Raw genomic sequence first — 20,765 nt, 5'->3', positions numbered from 1 at the left:
AACATGCAAACACTCATGCAGCATGCTTGGAAATGCAGGCTGTAGTGATAATTAAATAAAGGAAGCAATGAAAGGAAGAGAGAGGTTATAAGCCATGCAAAGAGAGAGAAATGAAGTGAGAAGTGGAAAGTGAACATGAGGGCAGGGGGAATGAGATATCATTGACTACAACTGGGGAAGACTTCAAGAGGAGCAAGCCCAATGGACCTTTAGAACAAGAAATGAAAGAAATTTAAACTTTTTAAAGATATAACTTCACTTAGGGTGACCAGATGCAATTGTTTAAAAAGGAGGACAAACAGCTTCAAAAAGGAGGACAAAATAAGAAAAAATAGGACACATCAAATGGATCAAGTGCAGATGAGGATACCACCCGTCAGCTGTGGACAAGTCACGTGACTGCTGGGAATTACCAGTAAAACTAGTAGGTAATTGTTACTGATGGTCAGGTGGTGGTTCACTGAGCAATATAAAAAAAAATTAAAAACATTGATTGTGGTGACAGTGTGGCGTCAATTGTTTTGTTATGTCAACAACACTGAATTGCTTACAAAGCGAAAAATGTAAGGCCATTCACCTCCCTTCATTCGACGCACCGCTACCAACATCTACAATTCAAGCAGCAGCTGACAACATGAAACCTGCACTTTAATCTTCCGAATACAAATAAATTGAATGACTATGAAACAATGAAATAAAACCATGACAGTTAATCTGTCAAGTTATTTCTTACCTTTATTGGCCACTGAGACGTACATTCCAGCTCCACATATCTTACATTCCACTTCAAATTCATTTCTCCCTTTCTTAAAGCCGGACATTTGCAAGAAAGGACATCAGAAAGTGTACACTTTCGTTTAGGCATAGCCAAATATTTTACGTAATTCACTCGGTTAAGAATTACACTCACAAATCACACGTGCACTACAGGAAGCCAAGCCAATACAAAGTGAAGATACGAAACGAAAATTTTAAATAATCGATATTTGCATTCGCTCGTAGGTAGATCAACAATAACATCGATGATCCTGGTGCCACCTACTAACACTGCCTTCGTACTTGTTTATCACGAAGGCTGTGCCAATAGTTAAAGTACTTAAGAAAAGAGCAATAGAACAGGACAAATTGTAAATTTAACTGTATTACGCTCAACTTTGTGGAAAAGCCAGACACCGTAAAAATCCGCCCGCACCGCGGACAAAGAGCTAAAAAGGAGGACATGTCCGGATTAATCCAGACGTCTGGTCACCCTAACTTCACTTGAAAGTTCTAAGAATTTTTCATTTAAGTGAGCTGTATTGCCTCTTTTGATTATAAATAACAGAAGGAGTAAAGCAGACAATGTACTGAGTAGTTGATAGGCACATAAACAAGACTGTGAACTGCATTACAATCCTTATGGGTATTATGCCATATTGTAAGATGATGCAGCAGTACAAATCTGAGAACATATTTTTTAAGGAATCCTTCTTAAGAGCTGTAGAATACATGTGCATATACACACATAACACCAGCACAGTTTTACAGTTTTCATACTATTGTTGCATTCCTTCCTGGATTTTCCATTGTTTGATTTTACCTCCACAGTGGCATCATTCCAGCTGACCACATAGTGTGTGCATTGTAGATCAACTTTGCTTCAGTGCCAGCGCAATATAGTTGGTTGAGAAAACTCCTATAATTTGCAGATTGCTTGAAAAATTAAGGTAATCTCACGGAACTATAAAACGGGTGGACATGTCAAATGTAATAGTGTAGCTGTAATGTAGGAATAAGTAGGCAATTTTGGTGTAGCAGAGATAATAGAGGGGAGAGGTTTCCATTGTTCTGTATTTTGACAATATTGTTTTCTATTTTAGGTTACTGTCTTCCTGATCCATATCACTTAGCTCGATTAAGAGATGTGATAGAGAAGTTCATGAGTTCTCTCCGTGACCCTAGCCTTCCTCTGCTTGAGCTCCAAGTAAGTTCGAATATCAACTAAATCTTCAGGATAAATTTCAGAAAATTTTCTAAGTGTTACGCTACATAAAAAAGTACTGTGAAGTTATATGTATGATTAATGTGCTTTTCAGAAACTGTGAGCTAAAATAATAATCCTCATTTTTATTTTATGAAACTTTGATGCTGCAGTAATGTATTCTGAATGCAGTATTTACTCTGTTTGTGAGATACCTGATTCTAGTTTCATCCAGAGAACTTGTCAGCATATGTTTAACTGACTACTACTATTAAGTGCATGTGTGCTGTTAATTCATTTATTGATTCTTCTTGCAAAAATTTACTGTATAAATATTTTTAAATGTGTATAAAATGTTGTAAGCTAATCTTGACAAGTGCTCTTTACAGGTTCAATTAATTCATATTCTAATAAATGTTTGTTTTGTCCTCCAGCTGTTTGATTTGGTTTTAAAATCAGAGCTATCTAAATCTGACAGAAAATGTGTGAAATCATAAAGTAAAAAAATTGCATTCTTCTCGACTTATCGTCTGAAGTTAACTTTTAAAATGTTTGTAAATGACACACAGGAATTCTTGCAGACATGATTTACTATTACTTAACCAGTGAGGGAATAGTCAAATCTGACATGTTGAAACATGCCCAGACATTGTTTATACAGGAAGAATGAACTGTAAGAAAGACTCTGTCAAAGTTTTAGCTGCTAAGACACATTGCAAGTATTTTAAAAAATGTTTAAAATTGCCAAATTCATAGCTTGCCAGGCAGCTGGATGATTGTACACCCCTACCTGAGCTGTAATGGACTGCACTTGTGCATATCATTAGTTGACAGTGCATCGTTAAACAGATAACATGACTGAGTTTGATCGTAATTTGTAAAGCTAATTTCAGTTTACAGTTATCCACAATTCATTTAATATTTGTAATAATTACAAGTTTTAGTGTTAACAATGATGATAAAACTGAATTAATATTCATTGTGTTTAAAGGTTAATGTTCAGCAGTGTGCAAACCCAGTTTTGCTTCATAAAACCTAACAGCAAGTAAAAGTGAATAGCACATGCTGACGTGAAGTCAAAACTTGCTGTTATCCCCACATGTACTGTATGAAACACCAATTGGTCAGGTTTTGTGAAAGAACTGCGAGCAATCCGCACTTTATCATTTCGATGTGAAAAAAAAGACAGTGTGTGTTGTGCAACTGATTATTGCTATGACACGTTCATATTCAACAAGGATAGCGGTAAGAATGAGTGTATTAATGTTTGCGCAGCTTTATATCTGTCTTCAGGGACCTCAAGGCATATGAGGGCCAAAAATTAAGAAAAAGAACTGTTTAGTAGCAAAAATCATATGATTGACCTGTCAAAATCTGGAAAAATAGGAACAAATGATTTTTAACATTTCATTCAGAACACTATCTGACCAGTTACAGAAATTAATTCATGTCTTTTGTTGGACTCTTCGTCTGGACATAACAGTACTTCTGCCATTCAGGAGGATGACAAAAAAGACTCTTTGATATTATTCAGATTCCATCCGGAACAACCAATGGAACTCTTAATAAAAAAGTTTTTCAGCTGTTTAAAGTATTTTTAAAGAAATTATCAGACAATATAATTTCCAATAACTTCATGTCATTTGAGGGTTATCAGGATAACAGTATTCTTAAATTTCATTCATTTGTGCATTATCGGTTTGCATCAGCACGTTTTATGAACTGTTTTAAGTATGCCCACTATGCAGCACAATAAGCAGAACAGCAGCCACGGCTGTTTCTTACTCCTCCACAATTCAGTCTAAATAAAACTATTAATTACTGTGACACACGTGAAAGCATTAATTTTTCTTTCATCAGGTGTGTCTAATGTAAGGAAAATTATTGTTTTCATCATACAAATTACACTTCATTTTATTGTGATGACTGTGGGGAATAAACAAAGAACTGTTTGATTGTTACTACATTATTCAAAAATTATCACATGAACTGTGCTACAGAAATTATTATAAAATGATGTATGTGTAAGAAATATTGCTTTTCAATAAATTAAAGTCAAAATTAATGGACGTTGTCTGTAATGTGACATTAAACACTGCCTTGATTTATTCCCCTCTGCTAGTCATGTTTGTAAGAATTACATGTGGACCATTTTAGCTTTGATGTGAAATGTCTTATTCAAAACATTAATGATACGTGACCTTTTTTGTATGGTTTAGCCGCTTGAAATTTGCTTGTGTCACTCTGGATATGAGCACTATGTGCTACTATGCTCTCTTGTAATAGCACATCATGTGATAGGCAGGAAGAGCTGTACAAACCACTGTTATAAGTGGTTCTTCATGTGTCAAAAACAAGTTACTTCAAAAATTCTTGCAATGCATCTTATCAGCTAAAATTTTTACAGTGCATTTGTTTTTTGTTGTATTCTTCCTAGATAAAAAATTTCAGGGTAGTTTGTGACATGTCGGATTGGGCCATTCCCTTTTATGTGAATTGCAGACACAGTAATTGGGGAAACTAACTTGGTCATGCAACCAGGTGCAGCCAAATTAACATACTCTGTTACTTCACAGTGCAGGCACAAATAGTGATTGTGAAAAGTGCTTTTGCAGGCAGCTGTGACAGCTTGCTGTTAACACCGTTAAATTTATTGATGATGAGCAGAAAAAAGGAGTGACAGTGCTGAAAGAAAAGGTGATGGAACATGCACACAACATTTTATGATTATGTCATGGTATGCAAATTTCATGTGGAGGGACATTATTATGGAACAGAGTGGAATGCAGTTTCTGTCCAGCAGCAGCAGCAGCAGCAGAAGAAGAAGAAGAAGAAGAAGAAGAAGAAGAATTCTCTCAGTAGATATGCTGCTGACAGTATGGATTACTGTGATAGTTGACAGCAATTTTTCTTATACGAACACTCCGAAGAAACACTAACTTTGTGATAAGTTTTCAGCTTTTGTTGCAGAGAAGTGAATGTCAGGGGTAGCAAGGGAATTGTGAGAAAAATTGTTCTATGGGATTTGGTTCTAAAAGGTGCCAACATAAACAAGTCATCGTGTGCAAGTGTGTTGATGTAGTTAATTTTTTAACATGGGGGTGGGCATACAACATTAAATTTTTAAGAAAAAGTAGATCATCGTATTTAAAATAGCCAGTGCCTTATTCATTTATGTTACACTGTAAATAAATTTTGTCACAATGATAGTGTGTGAGAAGTATTGTCAAAAAAAAGCATTAGTAATGTGTAATTATTGTGCTATGCATGGAATTTGAAATTAGATGCCTAGCGTGTGTCAGTGTTCCACTAGTAACAATATTGGAGTGTGCACTGTTGCTGTCTATGTTACCTGTTTGTTGGGCATAAACACGACAGTGCTGCCATCCTGACCAGGTATTCAGTTTGCTTTGCTTGATAATACTTTGCTCGCGTTGTGATTGATAATACATGCCAAGCATTGCTAGTGATACTTCAAAAAATTGCTTTTCTATGTTGTATGTATCCCAATATTAGTGTAGTTACATTCTACAGATCATCATTATTATGTGTACTCTAATACCTTTTCATGAAACCGCCTATTTCTTGAATATGAGCACAGTCATCTTAAAACAAGTGTTTTATTTTTGCAGGAGGTGATTGCTTCAATTTCTGGGCGTATCCCTATTTCAGTTGAAAAAAAGATTCGAAAACTGATGACCTTATATGAAAGGAACATTACTTCAGTATTAGCTCAGTTTCCAAGCCAGCAAATAGCTGGTGTTATTGATGGGTACGTTAAGCTGTTTCCTTTCAGTCATAGGCTAATAACAACTGTCTGACTGCACTTTTTCAATCTTTGTTACTGTTATTTACAGACATGCAGCAACACTGCAGAAGCGCTCAGATCGTGATGTGTTCTTTATGACAACACAAGGAATTGTTCAGCTTGTCCAGAGGTATCGAAATGGCATAAGAGGGCGTATGAAAGCTGCTGTCCATGAACTTCTGCGTCAATATTATGCCGTTGAGAGCCAGTTCCAGCAAGGTAATATCGATGGCAGATGTCTGCATTTTGATATATCTAGTTATATCACATATCTGAACTAATACGAGGGTAATCCCAAAAGTAAGGTCTCCAATTTTTTTATATGTACATAGACCTGTTTATTTCTACAATGGTTTACATCAGTTTACAGCTTGCACATGTAGCTATTTTTCGACATAATCGCCATTTTTGTCGATGCATTTTTGTAGATGCTATGGCAGTTTTTGTATACCCATGTCATACCAGCTCGCCGCCATGCTGTTCAGAAAGCTACGAACCGCTCTTTCACCTTGTCATCGGAGCTTAATTGCTTTCTGGCCAAATGTTCTTTTAACATAGGGCACAGGTGATAGTCACTGGCGCCAAGTCAGGGCTATAGGGTGGGTGGGTGATTGTGTTCTACTGAAACTGTGGCAGGAGAGCAACGGTTTGCTGAGCGATGTGTGGGCGAGCGTTATCATGGAGAATGTGTACGCCCTTGCTCAACATTCCTCTTCTCCAGTTCTGAATTGCCGTTTGAGGTTTTTCAGAGTCTCACAGTACCTGTCAGCATTAATTGTGGTCCCAGTGATCCATCTCGGAAAACGAGGTGAAAGAAGAGGTTCATAACTTTCTGAACAGCATGGTGGTGAGCTGGTATGACATGGGCATATAAAAACTGCCACAGCATCTACAAAAATGCATTGACAAAAATGGTGATTATGTCGAAAAATAACTAAATGTTCAAGCTGTAAAGTGATGTAAACCGTTGTAGAAATAAACAGGTCAATGTAATTATAAAATAAATAGGAGACCTTACTTTTGGGATTACCATCGTATATTGGCTAATAAAATTAGTTACAGTAGTTACTATTTACTGAAGGAAAATTTTCTGTTAAGTTTGTAATAGCCCAGCAAATGTGTACCCAAAATGGACATAAAGGCTTATGCAAGTTGGAGAAAATCACATACCCACAATCATGCTGAAATCTTGTTTATAGAGAGCAGCAGATTCATTTCTGATATTGTTCCACTTTTTTTTTGTAGAAATATAGTGTTTCATGTTTGGAATTTGTCAAAAATGCTTGGGTTTTGACCATCCTATTGACAGACCTACCTTCATTGCAGGACAAGATTTATGAAGTAGTTATTTTATAGCTCTTCAACTTCGGTCTGCATGTATTTATTTAGCAATTCATCACTGTTGCGTATTTTTCTTTTTTCACTGAGCCAGTAGCTATCAATTTTCTTCTTCAATCAGTTCCAGTTGCTGGTTTGTATGTACACCTTTCACACCATTTCATGCTTGATGTGCTACTAGCAATACATTTGTAACCTTGTCTTGTCAGTTGACTTTTGGATACTGGTTTACATTTTTATGAGGTGGAGTGCACAGTTTCGTTACAACAGTTTTGATGTTGGTCAGGCCACTCAAACCTGTGTATAATCCTTGTTTATGTATATAGCTTGTAGTGTTACCTTTATTATCTTCTCCTCATTAGCTATTGAAGCAACCTCGCTTTGTAATGTAATTTTAATTTTCACCCAAAGGCAAATTCAACACAGCGCGGAAAAATACACGTCTTTCGTATCAAGACAAGAGAGAGAGAGTCATCAATTAGTTCTTAAAAAAAAAAAAAAGGAGAGAGAGAGAGAGAGAGAGAGAGAGAGAGAGAGAGAGAGAGAGAAACAAAAAAAAACAAACCTATGCAAAAGTAAAGAGACGAACAAAATTATTTATAAAATCGGTCACTGGCGGAGGCGCGGAAGTCAAAGTACCATTACAATGCCTCCTCTACTGACACGCTCCGCAAGCGAGCATGGCAGTATAGAAAATTTACATAGATACATATATATATATGAGAAAATAAGAAATTTACATATTACAAAAAATATTTCTGAGCACAATGCTCTTTGCATATCAGTCTTTGCATACAGTCTTTTTGGTGTGTATCTTCTTTATGAGTCGTAATATTAATGTCTTTGAATTGCAGCGTATTATCGTTGCGTAGCACAGCGTTTGAATTCAGTTCACATGATTCGTGTTTACAATGGAATTAATTCAAACAATAAATGTTTCTATTATATTGCTCCAATGTCTTTAAACGTAGTATCGGATTCTGAGTGTGTGTGTACTGCCTGAATCTCTTGCGTGTGACTTGAAGAAAATCCAAAGTTTGTTCAATGTGTCAACACGAAATTGTGATCTCCAGCAGTCGAATTTTGGTGGCGTCTACCGGGGTATAAATGGTCAATGAGGGCACAGGAAACACCTCACTGCCTACGACAGGTGATGAGCTTGTCTTTTACACCAACCTGAAGACCTGCCGGCTTCCACAACACCATACACTTCAAAGCATATTGACACTACGTAAATATTGCTTGACCAGTTCACGTTGGTTTCTTCTTTTCATTTTCAGTTCCATTTATATGAATCATGTGCTACATGCACAAGTCCATTGCAGCTCATTAACATCTACTTAAAATACATTTCTTGATATAGTAAGTACATAAATATACAAATATTTACAATTAATCATTACATGAGATAGTTACATTGTTGTCATATAGCACATATACAGAATTAAATGAAAAATATAGTAAATTTTAACATTACATTCAATATCATTGTGCTGACATGTGAATTACATTACATTCAGATTGAAATATACATTTCATTTGTTAGCTCATTCTCTCTCTCTCTCTCTCTCTCTCTCTCTCTCTCTCTCTCTCTCTCTCTCTCTCTTTTTTTTTTACACTTGCAACATTTGAAGATAATTGTGGCAACTCGCTAGAATATTCAACTTAAAATTCATCTTGCCTCCTGGAATAAAATTTACACATATTTCAAGCTTCAAGGAGTTTAGGTTGGAGAGGAAATTCTGGAGTTCTTCTTCACTGTGAGTCCAGATCATGAAGATGCCATGAATAAATCTGTATCAAACTTTGGGTTGGCAGGCCTGGGTAACCAAGAAGGCTTCCTCTAAGCGATCCATGAATAGGTTGGCGTATCTCTGCCTACGTAGATCAACACTTTCAACCCATTACGTGCAGTCTCCCATCCTTCATCAAAGACACCAACCACTTTCTCGAATGCCTGGAATCCTTACCCAGTCCGTTATCCCCAGAAACCATCCTTGTAATCATTGATGCCACTTCCTTATACACAAATATCCCGCATGTCCAGGGCCTCGCTGCGATGGAGCACATCCTTTCACGCCGATCACCTGCCACCCTACCTAAAACCTCTTTCCTCATTACCTTAGCCAGCTTCATCCTGACCCACAACTTCTTCACTTTTGAAGGCCAGACATAACAACAATTAAAGGGAACAGCCATGGGTACCAGGATGGCCCCTTCGTACGCCAACCTATTCATGGGTCGCTTAGAGGAAGCCTTCTTGGTTACCCAGGCCTGCCAACCCAATGTTTGGTACAGATTTATTGATGACATCTTCATGATCTGGACTCACAGTGAAGAAGAACTCCAGAATTTCCTCTCCAACCTAAACTCCTTTGGTTCCATCAGATTCACCTGGTCGTACTCCAAATCCCATGCCACTTTCCTTGATGTTGACCTCCACCTGCCCAATGGCCAGCTTCACACGTCCGTCCACATCAAACACACCAACAAGCAACAGTACCTCCATTACGACAGCTGCCACCCATTCCACATCAAACGGTCCCTTCCCTACAGCCTAGGTCTTCGTGGCAAACGAATCTGCTCCAGTCCGGAATCCCTGAAACACTACACCAACAACCTGACAACAGCTTTCGCATCCCGCAACTACCCTCCCGACCTGGTACAGAAGCAAATAACCAGAGCCACTTCCTCATCCTCTCAAACCCAGAACCTCCCACAGAAGAACCACAAAAGTGCCCCACTTGTGACAGGATACTTTCCGGGACTGGATCAGATTCTGAATGTGGCTCTCCAGCAGGGAAACGACTTCCTCAAATCCTGCCCTGAAATGAGATCCATCCTTCATGAAATCCTCCCCACTCCACCAAGAGTGTCTTTCCACCGTCCACCTAACCTTCGTAACCTCTTAGTTCATCCCTATGAAATCCCCAAACCACCTTCCCTACCCTCTGGCTCCTACCCTTGTAACCGCCCCCGGTGTAAAACCTGTCCAATGCACCCTCCCACCACCACCTACTCCAGTCCTGTAGCCCGGAAGGTGTACACGATCAAAGGCAGAGCCACTTGTGAAAGCACCCACGTGATCTACCAACTGACCTGCCTACACTGTGACGCATTCTATGTGGGAATGACCAGCAACAAACTGTCCATTCGCATGAATGGACACAGGCAGACAGTGTTTGTTGGTAATGACGATCACCCTGTGGCTAAACATGCCTTGGTGCACGGCCAGCACATCTTGGCACAGTGTTACACTGTCCGGGTTATCTGGATACTTCCCACTAACACCAACCTATCCGAACTCCGGAGATGGGAACTTGCTCTTCAATATATCCTCTCTTCCCGTTATCCACCAGGCCTCAATCTCCGCTAATTTCAAGTTGCCGCCACTCATACCTCACCTGTCATTCAACAACATCTTTGCCTCTGCACTTCCGCCTCGACTGACATCTCTGCCCAAACTCTTTGTCTTTAAATATGTCTGCTTGTGTCTGTATATGTGTGGATGGATATGTGTGTGCGAGTGTATACCCGTCCTTTTTTCCCCCTAAGGTAAGTCTTTCCGCTCCCGGGATTGGAATGACTCCTTACCCTCTCCCTTAAAACCCACATCCTTTCGTCTTTCCCTCTCCTTCCTTCTTTCCTGATGAGGCAACAGTTTGTTGCGAAAGCTTGAATTTTGTGTGTGTGTTTGTGTTTGTTTGTGTGTCTGTCGACCTGCCAGCACTTTCATTTTGGTATAATAGAGGGAAACATTCCACGCTGGAAAAATATATTTAAAAACAAAGATGATGTGACTTACCATACGAAAGCGCTGGCAGGTTGATAGAAACACAAACAGACACATACATACACACAAAATTCAAGCTTTCACAACAAACTGTTGCCTCATCAGGAAAGAGGGAAGGAGAGGGAAAGACGAAAGGAAGTGGGTTTTAAATGAGAGGGTAAGGAGTCATTCCAATCCCGGGAGTTCAAGTCAATCATGTTCCTATAAAGTTTGTGTAGTTCATCTTCTTCCTTTCATGAGTATCAAGCGATATAAATAAATGTTTTTCTTAATAAATAAATAAATCTTCTTAGATAATTGCTGCTGCGTTCCGTGCTGTATATCCATTCTGTATTTACCTTGTGGTACCTGTAAAATTCTATTCATAAATAAATATGTGTGTATGTCTCTCCATACTGTCAGATAATCACGAATTATATAATGTCAAATATTTCATCAACATGTATAAATTTTTCTAAGGGAGGGATGAGAGTATGAGCCACAACAGAGGACTGACATTTTGTTTTCTCCTTATTCTCCTTTCTATTTAATGGCGCATTAGTTCAGTACAGTAGATGAGCTTTAATTATGTCATTAGATGACTGCTAAATATGTTCTCTTAAATAATTCTTCCAATCTGAAGTGTCAAGCCTACATAACTCCAAAAATTTCATTACAAGTTCCCATTAGATTAGTGTTAAAGTGTTATAGATTTAAATCTTCTGGTATATTTCCAACAGTGGCTGCTGTAAATAATTCTTTCCACATAAATCTATACTTTCACCTTTAGTTATGAGAATATATAAGACATCACATAAGTTATTATCTCAGGCATACCAATCTTTCAATAAATAATATTCTTTCCACTACTTTCATTCTGTATTCCATGAGTACATGTGATATAGCGTTCAAATCTAGTTTCTCCCCTCTCAACATATTCTCAATTACTCATAACATTCTCACCTATCCATTTTTCATTCTTCACAAAATAACATATACTTATTCCTCAGCATTATATATATATATGTATATTTTCCTCTTATTCATCACCACTTACTTTTTACTTCAACAACAACAACAACAACAACAACAACAATAATAATAATAATAATAATAATAATAATAATAATACCCTTTTCTCATCTTATATTCCATTTACCTCTCTCCGTATTACTATTTGTCCTCTTATTAAACTAAAATTACATTAACTCATCTCATTCAGTCACTCACATCACTCATATCAACATTACTATTATCACATGCCTCCTAAAGAAAATAATTCTGTTCAGTTCTCTGCCTCCTCTAATGTGTATATGCCTCAATAGCAACTCCTCTTATAACCAAATATCTTATTAGCTATTGGATGGTTCACATTGCTTTCAAGACTTACCTGCATTCATTAGATTGTAAGTATCTGTATAACTTAAATGTAGGCTCATCATAACTGTATATCATATTAATTATCTTCTCCTCAGTAGCTAACATTTTACTGTATGTATTTTTTCAAATGTCTGTGTGGATGTAGACCTCTGGATTTATGTGTTAATGGATATTCTAATGAATAACAGCCAGGGTGTGGAATATTTGCAATTCGGTATGGTCCAGAGCATAAGATCTGCCATTTCCTGTTTAAATGTTTCAGTTTTGTGGGTTTAGGATGTGTTCTTAGTAAAACTAACTCATCAACTTGAAATGTTTGTGCTTTCCTGACACCTCTGTCATATTTCTGCTTTCTTTCCATAGCTTTGTCACATAATGTTGTGTAAGCTTGTCTTACCTTTTTTTCTAAACTAACATGATTTGTTGTTGCTGTAAATTTAGGTAGAGGGTCTGTCCATTCATTTCTTTCTGTTTTATCCATAATTAATTCAGTTGGTGTGTATCCAGTAGAAATGTGAGTTAAATTGTTCACTATTTGTTCAAATGGTGCTAGGTATTCTACCCATTTTGTGTGCTTCTCTGGTGTGTGTGTTCTCATAAACTGTCCAACTTCTCGAAATGTTCTTCCTACTGGGTTACCTGCTGCGTGAAATCTTGAAATTAAAATATGTTTAACATTCTGTTCTTCAATAAAAGTCTTCCATTTTAAACTGGTAAAATATGCTGCATTATCCGTGATCATAACTTCAGGTTTTCCTATTCTTACAAAATAATCTGTTAATAGACGTCTGGTAATAGCAGTGGTAGAAACTGAACGTAAAGCATATAATTTTAAATACTTTGTGGAAACATCTAACACAGCAAGGATGTATTTCATTCCTCCACGTGCTTGTGGATAGGGTCCTGCAATATCTAAAGAAATTAGCTGTAATGGCCTCTTAGGTATGATTGGGTGCAATTCATTCATGCTTGTGCGATTAGAATATTTGGTTTTCTGACATATGATGCATTTCCTAATATTACTCAATACTCTTCGCCTTAAATTTGGAAAGTAGCATTATTGTATAATCTTATCTGTACATTAGTTCTGTGTGTAAATAAAATAAAATCATCAACATGAGCTTCAGGTAAGCAAACACACCAATGCTGTGATTCAGGGTTTCGTCGGTGAAATAATACTTCTTTGTGTAATGTGTAATATTTTTCAAGATGTGGGTTTGTTCCTGCATGTAATTTATTCTTTATCTGGATCCACCTGGGATCATTGTCCTGCAATATGGCTAACTTCCTGCACATGTTTTTGTAGTAAGGTGCAAATGTACCGTCATACATGAGTAAAATTTTGAAATCTGATGTTTGTTGTCACACATCTGAAAATTCTTGTAGGGCTTGTGGCAAACGAGATAGAGCATCGGCTATAATGTTGGATTCTCCTTTTATATATATAATATCAAAATCATATTCTTGTAGTGATGCACACCAGCTTGCAAGATGTGAATGTAATAACTTGCATGATAGCAGGAAAGAAAGAGCTTGATGATCAGTATAAAGCTTAGTACGTTTTCCCCATAGAAAGTAGCGAAACTTGCGAAATGCCCATACTATGGCAAGTGTTTCGCGCTCGGTCACTGAATATGACTTTTCGCATTCAGTGAGTGTGCGGCTAGCAAAACTTATAGGTTTGATGACTGTTTGTTCATCTTCTACATGAATTTGGAATAAAAATGCTCAGAGTTCATAGGAACTTGCATCTGTTACTAGGCAAAAGTCTGACGTCATGTCAGGATGACATAACAACAGTGCATTAGCTAAAGCATTCTTAATCGCTTCAAAATCTGTCTGACAGAACTCTGTCCATTTCCAAATATTATTTCTTTTGAGTAAAGATAGAAGATGTGGACCGTTAAGAAGGTGGTAGGGTACAAATTTCCTGAAGAATGAAGATAGACCAAGAAAGGCTTTGAGTTGTTTACGATTCTGTGGGGATGGAAAATTCTTTATTGCATCAATTTTTCTTGAGTCTGGATAAATGCCTTCAGTTGATATGATGTGACCAAGGAATTTGATTTCTCTCCTCCCTAATTTCGTCTTTGATAAATTGATAGTGACACCTGCGTCAGAAAATTTAGTCAGAAGTTGCTTCAAAAGATTTACATGTTCTTCCCAAGTAGTGGTGGCAATGACAATGTCGTCAACATAAACTGTGATTTGTGATAACAATTGTGGTCCAAGAACAGCATCTAAGGCTTCGATAAATACTCCAGCACTCACTCGTAGTTCAAAGGGTAGAACACAAAATTGATAACTACGTCCCTCACATAGAAATGCAGTGTATTTACGACTGTTTTTTATGGAGGTTCACCTGCCAAAACGATGAGCGGAGGTCGATATTGGTTAAATACTGTACATTATGAAATTTTAAAAGTTGTTCTTCCAAATTAATAGGTCGTGTGTTGATTGGGATTATAACTTTGTTAATTTCTCGTACATCCAGCACTAACCTTACACTACCATCCTCTTTATTAACTGCTAGGATCGGACTGCAATATGGTGAATGTGACCTTTCAATGATACCCCAAACTTGCATTTTTTCAATCTCTTTCAAAACTGCGGGTTTCTTTGACCAAGGAATATTATAATATGTTCTACAGTATGTTTTGTGTGGTTTAACATCCATCTCATAAGTATAACCTCTAATAATTCCAGGTTTCTCCACAAATACCTCAGCAAATTGCTGCAAAACTTCAAGTAATTCAAGTTGTTGTTCCTTCGTCAGATATTCAGATTCTGTGCATTTCTCATATAAATCATTAGGTTTAACTCCCTGAGATACAGCTTCATTAAAAGTTAAATCACATATGTTTATTGCTGGTGGATACACAAAATGTAACTGTTCAAATTTACCTTGTTTACTGTTTAAGTTTTTACCCTGTGTTAACTCTATTGGTTTACGGTTAAATGACATTTCCCTTATCCTAAATCTATGATTGCTTGATATTCATTCAAAAAATCAATTCCTAATATGCAATGCATAACTAATTTGTCTACTACCAGAAAACTGTAATTGAGTGGTATATTTGAAAATGTGAAGTTAATTAGCACTTGAAATTTCACATTCTTATTTCACATTCTTTGATTTGTTACCGGTGGCACTTATAATGTGACAATTCTGTACTGGCAATGTTTGTATGTTCATTATTTGTTTGAGTTCATTATATAAGGACATTGAAATGACACTTGCTGCTGCTCCTGTATCTAACATTACTTCCACTTCATAACTACCAATCATAACTCGTGTTATAGCCTGAATAATCTTCCTTGTTTTACTGGTAGTATAAAAATCTACATCCTGATATAATTCTTTTTCTATTTTCTTACTGTCATCATATCGGAGAAAACAAATCGTCGGTTCCGTTGCACTCTGCTCCCTATTGACCATAACTCGACCGCTTAGCTCGGTCGTCGTTCGTTTTCCGGCAAATTCGGTTGTTGCTGCGGGTTGGGTTCATTGCCCAACTCAATAATATTTACATTTCTGTCACGCGTCACCCAAGTATCAGCTGTTTGGTTGTTGACATTACCTCGCGTCGCATTGGGAGTTCCGTTAGGTAGGAATTGAGGGTTGCTGTATTGCATGTGTCGTGGCGGTGGTCCATTGTGATTTCCCCATATATTATTTCGCCCATGACTGTAACTGGTATTGTCATTACTGTTATTCCTGCAATACATGTTTGGATGTTGTTGGATGTTGTTTCTCTGAAAATATCCTGGATGGTACCTGTTATCCTCTCTTCTTTGATCTCTATGATTTCGGTTCCTTCTTCTGTTGTTGTTATTTTGAATATAACTGTTATTGTACTTATTGTAATTACTGTTCGGATGACCATTATAGTAATAATTACTGTTTCCTTGCCAATGCTGCGAGTTGTTTCTCCTAATATTGAATGGATTTGTCCCAGTGTAGTGTGAATTGTTTCTTTGAGTGTTTTGTTGTGGTGTCGGAGGCGGATTCCAATAGCCTCTGTCATTTCTGATGTGCGTACGCGAATTGCTTGGATGGATCGGATACAATTGATTGAAATTCCTGATCTCATCTCTGTAAACAACATCTATCTCATCAACATAACTAAAAAAATTCTTTATGTTGTCCTCGGACACTCCTATTAATTTATCACGGTAAGGAAATGGTAAGTGGCTTTTAAGTGTTCTAATTACGTCTGGTAAATCTGCTGGTTTCGTACAATATAATGTTTTGTCTAGGTAGCGTTGAAAGTATTGTCGTAAAGTCTCTTTCTTCGGGTTGTAAATTTCTGGATTGTATACTTCTCGTTTTAAACTTTGCTGTTCTGTGATCGACCAGAATTCCTCAAGAAATGCTTGTTCAAACTGTTCAAATGTTAAACATCGTCTTTTCATTGCTGCTCCCCACGTAGCTGCTCTTCCACGTAACAAATTTGTAACATATCGAATTTTATCGGCTTCTAACCAACGTCTCGGGAAAATACCATCAAAAGAGCGGATGAAAACAATCGGATGCACTTTGTCTTTCTCATCACATGAAAATGTCTGAAAGTATCTATGTCGTACTAATGTTTCATCAGCTACCCCCAATGGTATTATGGGTCCTGCATTTTGTGTCAAACTGTGCATAGTATGTGGTGATGTCTGATAGTAATTTTGATCTTGTGGTAGCATTGAAAATGGTTCATTGGGATTTGTATCACTCATTGGTAATTCTATTTTCGGCTGTGTGCTGGGTCTAGCATTATTATGATTCTCATTTATGTTTTGGTTGCCTGTTATGGGTTTTGGTATCACTGACAAACTTGGTATTACATTTTCTTTAAGTTTACGTACCTCTTTCTGAATATTATCTGTTTCTCCCTTTACTTGTTCCTTTGTCTTATCTAAAATGATCTGTGTCATTGTCTCAAACTTCTCATCTAAATAATCATCACATAATTTGCATTCATGTACAAGTTTTTCTGCTAGAGTTGTGTCATTCTTTAAAGATGCTACATCTGCTCTGTCTTCAAGTTTTTCCAACTTTTCCTGTAAGGATTTCTGCTCCATGTTACATCATTTAATCTGTCTGAAAGGTCTGTAATCGTCAGGTCTAAGTGTTCTTGGTTTGTTTTTACGGAATTGTGAGATTGTCGTAATTCGTCAACTTGGGTACTGATTTTCTGTTGTTCAAAAACTCTACTGTTAACAATTTCTCATTACATCGTTGTGTCAGTCAGTTTTTGTCTTGTCACTGAATTCCACGAATACCTTTTCTTGTCTCGTAACCTTGTCTGATAAGTCAGTAAATTTCTTTCCAAGACTACTGGTGGTTTCTGTCAAGTCGGCAATTTGTCTTGATTGTTTTTCAAAATTTTGTTTTATGTCCCGTGTCAGTTCATCGAATTTAGTGTCAAATTTCCCAATGTCACGTTTTAAATTGTTGTGTAAAGCGTCAAATCTTTTGTCTAAAGTGTCAAATTTTCTGTTTTGGTCACCAAGTAACTTCAGAATCTGGTTGAGCATGTCAGAGTCCTGTGTCTTAGTTTCGTCATTTTTTCGTGTCTGATTGATGTCTGGTTCTGAAGTTGACGTTGTCAATGTCAGGTTTTGTCGCGTAGTACTCACTCTCCATTCGCCTTTATATCTGTTTAAATATAGGGGTTGTTGTCTTAACCGATCCGGTAAAATTATATCTTCAACATCCTCACTATTAAGTTCAATATTCATTTGACTGTCGGACATGTTTTGCAATGTGTCACTTTCACTAAGCTCGTCCGCGGAAACAATTTCTACGCGTCTAGCGTCCATCTTGCGATTTTCGTAATTAATTGCAAATAAAATTTTCCAATAGTAAATAAATTTTTTTTAATATGATATGTTGAAATCTGAAATTTCTCTTATGGAAATGGATATTTCTATATGATTTCTAATTAGAAATTGAATTATTAAACTGGTACTGAAATTTCCCTCTCACAAATAAATGACTGTGAATATGCTCTTCACTTATCATTTGCAATAATAGTAGTAAATCAATTTTAACTACAATTTGAAAAAATAATTTCGAAATAAATGGATCGGAATAAAGGAAGTACAGATGGCTGCTTGAAACTGGAAAAAATGTAAATTTCTGTACTCACCATATATAAAACAAAGATGAGTGACTTACCAAATGAAAGTGCTGGCAGGTCAACAGACACACAAACATACACACAAAATTCAAGCTTTCGCAACAAACTGTTGCCTCATCAGGAAAGAGGGAAGGAGAGGGAAAGACGAAAGGATGTGGGTTTTAAGGGAGAGGGTAAGGAGTCATTCCAATCCCGGGAGCGGAAAGACTTACCTTAGGGGGAAAAAAGGACGGGTATACACTCACACACACACACATATCCATCCACACATATACAGACACAAGCAGACATATATTAAATGTCTGCTTGTGTCTGTATATGTGTGTGTGTGCGAGTGTATACCCGTCCTTTTTTCCCCCTAAGGTAAGTCTTTCCGCTCCCGGGATTGGAATGACTCCTTACCCTCTCCCTTAAAACCCACATCCTTTCGTCTTTCCCTCTCCTTCCCTCTTTCCTGATGAGGCAACAGTTTGTTGCGAAAGCTTGAATTTTGTGTGTATGTTTGTGTTTGTTTGTGTGTCTGTCGACCTGCCAGCACTTTCATTTGGTAAGTCACATCATCTTTGTTTTTAGATATGTATTTCCTACGTGGAATGTTTCCCTCTATTATATGTAGCGTCAAATATACAGTTTACAATCCAAAATTTTTCTTTTGCGTCCGTGCAAATTATTTTATGGAACATTATCCCTTTTTTTTTTTTTTACCAAATTAATTTCCTCATTACGAAAATGAAAATTAACACGAATTAATAACAGGGGAAACAATATTGTAAATTTCATGCACGTAACATTACAATTGAAATGAATGAGACTTAGTCCAGATACATTTTCTGATACTATTAAGTGGTTAAAATTAGATAAAATGTCCAAAATTTATAATAACTGCACTTGTATCAAATCCAAACTGCACTTGTATCAAATCCGAAGATTGCAAGTCCTGTCACCAGGACGCCGATTGTAGTGTTACCTTTAATTATCTTCTCCTCATTAGCTATTGAAACAACCTCACTTTGTAATGTAGTTTTAATTTTCACCCAAAGGCACATTCAACACAACGCGGAAAAATACACGTCTTTCGTATCAAGACGAGAGAGAGAGTCATCAATTAGTTCTTAAAAAAAAAACCTACGCAAAAGTAAAAAGACGAACAAAATTATTTATAAAATCGGTCGCTGGCGCAGCGCTCTTCTGCGTGCCCGATCGTAAATTACATCTTTGTATTGGCGGAGGCGCGGAAGTCAAAGTACCATTACAAGCTATGTGTGTGTTTGTGAGAAATCCGTTTAGTTTGTGACCAGTAAACATCATTGTGCACTTAATTTCCACAGAACTTCTGAAAAATGGTAGTATGAAGGCTTTTAGTGTTTTAAAATTAAGTGTGGTTAGGGTGGTCTAATAAGAGAGGCAGAAGCCCATAACTATCAGTTTTCTTCTTCAGTCAGTCCAAGTTGCTGTTCTATATCTGTATTTTGCACACTGTTTCATTCTCAATGAGAAAAATTTATTTTCATTAATATGGAAGAAGTTGATGAGTTTTGCAATATTAGCTTTGTGGGGAGTCAGTGGGAACTGGAATGCAAACTTATTACATTGGAGTAGAGAGAAGAAGAAGACAAATAGATGGTTGGTTGGTTTCGGGTGTAAAGGGACCAAACTACAGGGTCATCAATCCCTTTTTCCACTTGCAAACAAGTCTCAAGTTATAACAATTCTCTAAAGGAGTCAGGGAAAGTGAAAGGGCGTAAATCTAACAGGGACCCACTCTGAAAGAGTGAACCAAAAGGGGAAAATGTACACTAAAACGAAATGTAATGGAAGATATTAAAATAATATAGCAGATGGCCTGGGCTGACTGATCACAAGAGTAAAAAAGGATGTGCCAGCCACTCTGCAACACACTAAAATCTCCAGCTTAAAGACAAGGCGAGATGAACACACACAGCAACAAGATGAACAGCAAGGCAAAGAAAGTGTGAGGAAGAGTTAAAAATGGAGAGAGGGTGGAAGCCTGGGAGAGAGGGCCAGAAGCCACCCTTAGATTGTGTGATAAAAATCCCCCTCACGAATAAAACGTGAAACTAAATCAGACATTGAGGCATTCTCTCGCAACATTGGAGGTAAAGTGCTGTGAAGGTGAAAAGTCTGCTACAGAGTGGCTAAAACTGGGGAGTCCAACAAGATGTGGACACCAGTCGAGGGGGAACCACAGCGACACTGAGGCGGGTCTTCGCGATGGAGGAGGTGTCTACGGGTCAGCCACTAGGCCGATGTGGAGCCGGCAAAGAACGACGGATTCCTTGCGAGTGGCTCGCACGGATGACCACCACACATTCATTGTCTCCTCAAAACACACAGTTTATTGTGTGCGCCATT

General features: G+C 37.4%; 1 protein-coding gene across 2 annotated transcripts in view; it reads left to right on the top strand.

The window, feature by feature from the left end:
• Window positions 1–20,765, top strand: part of LOC126419304 (acetyl-CoA carboxylase) — a 444,881-nt gene that overhangs the window by 343,288 nt on the left and 80,828 nt on the right. For both annotated transcript variants that reach the window (XM_050086479.1, XM_050086480.1), the window contains exons 15-17: window positions 1,860–1,963; window positions 5,593–5,732; window positions 5,818–5,987. In XM_050086479.1, coding sequence (XP_049942436.1) covers window positions 1,860–1,963; window positions 5,593–5,732; window positions 5,818–5,987 — 414 coding nt within the window. The remainder of the gene's footprint in view (window positions 1–1,859; window positions 1,964–5,592; window positions 5,733–5,817; window positions 5,988–20,765) is intronic.

The sequence above is a fragment of the Schistocerca serialis genome, chromosome 9 (genome assembly GCF_023864345.2).
Source record: "Schistocerca serialis cubense isolate TAMUIC-IGC-003099 chromosome 9, iqSchSeri2.2, whole genome shotgun sequence".
Lineage (NCBI taxonomy): Eukaryota > Metazoa > Arthropoda > Insecta > Orthoptera > Acrididae > Schistocerca > Schistocerca serialis.
Note: the sequence above shows the minus strand (reverse complement) of the source record. Positions and strands in the feature narration are given on the sequence as shown.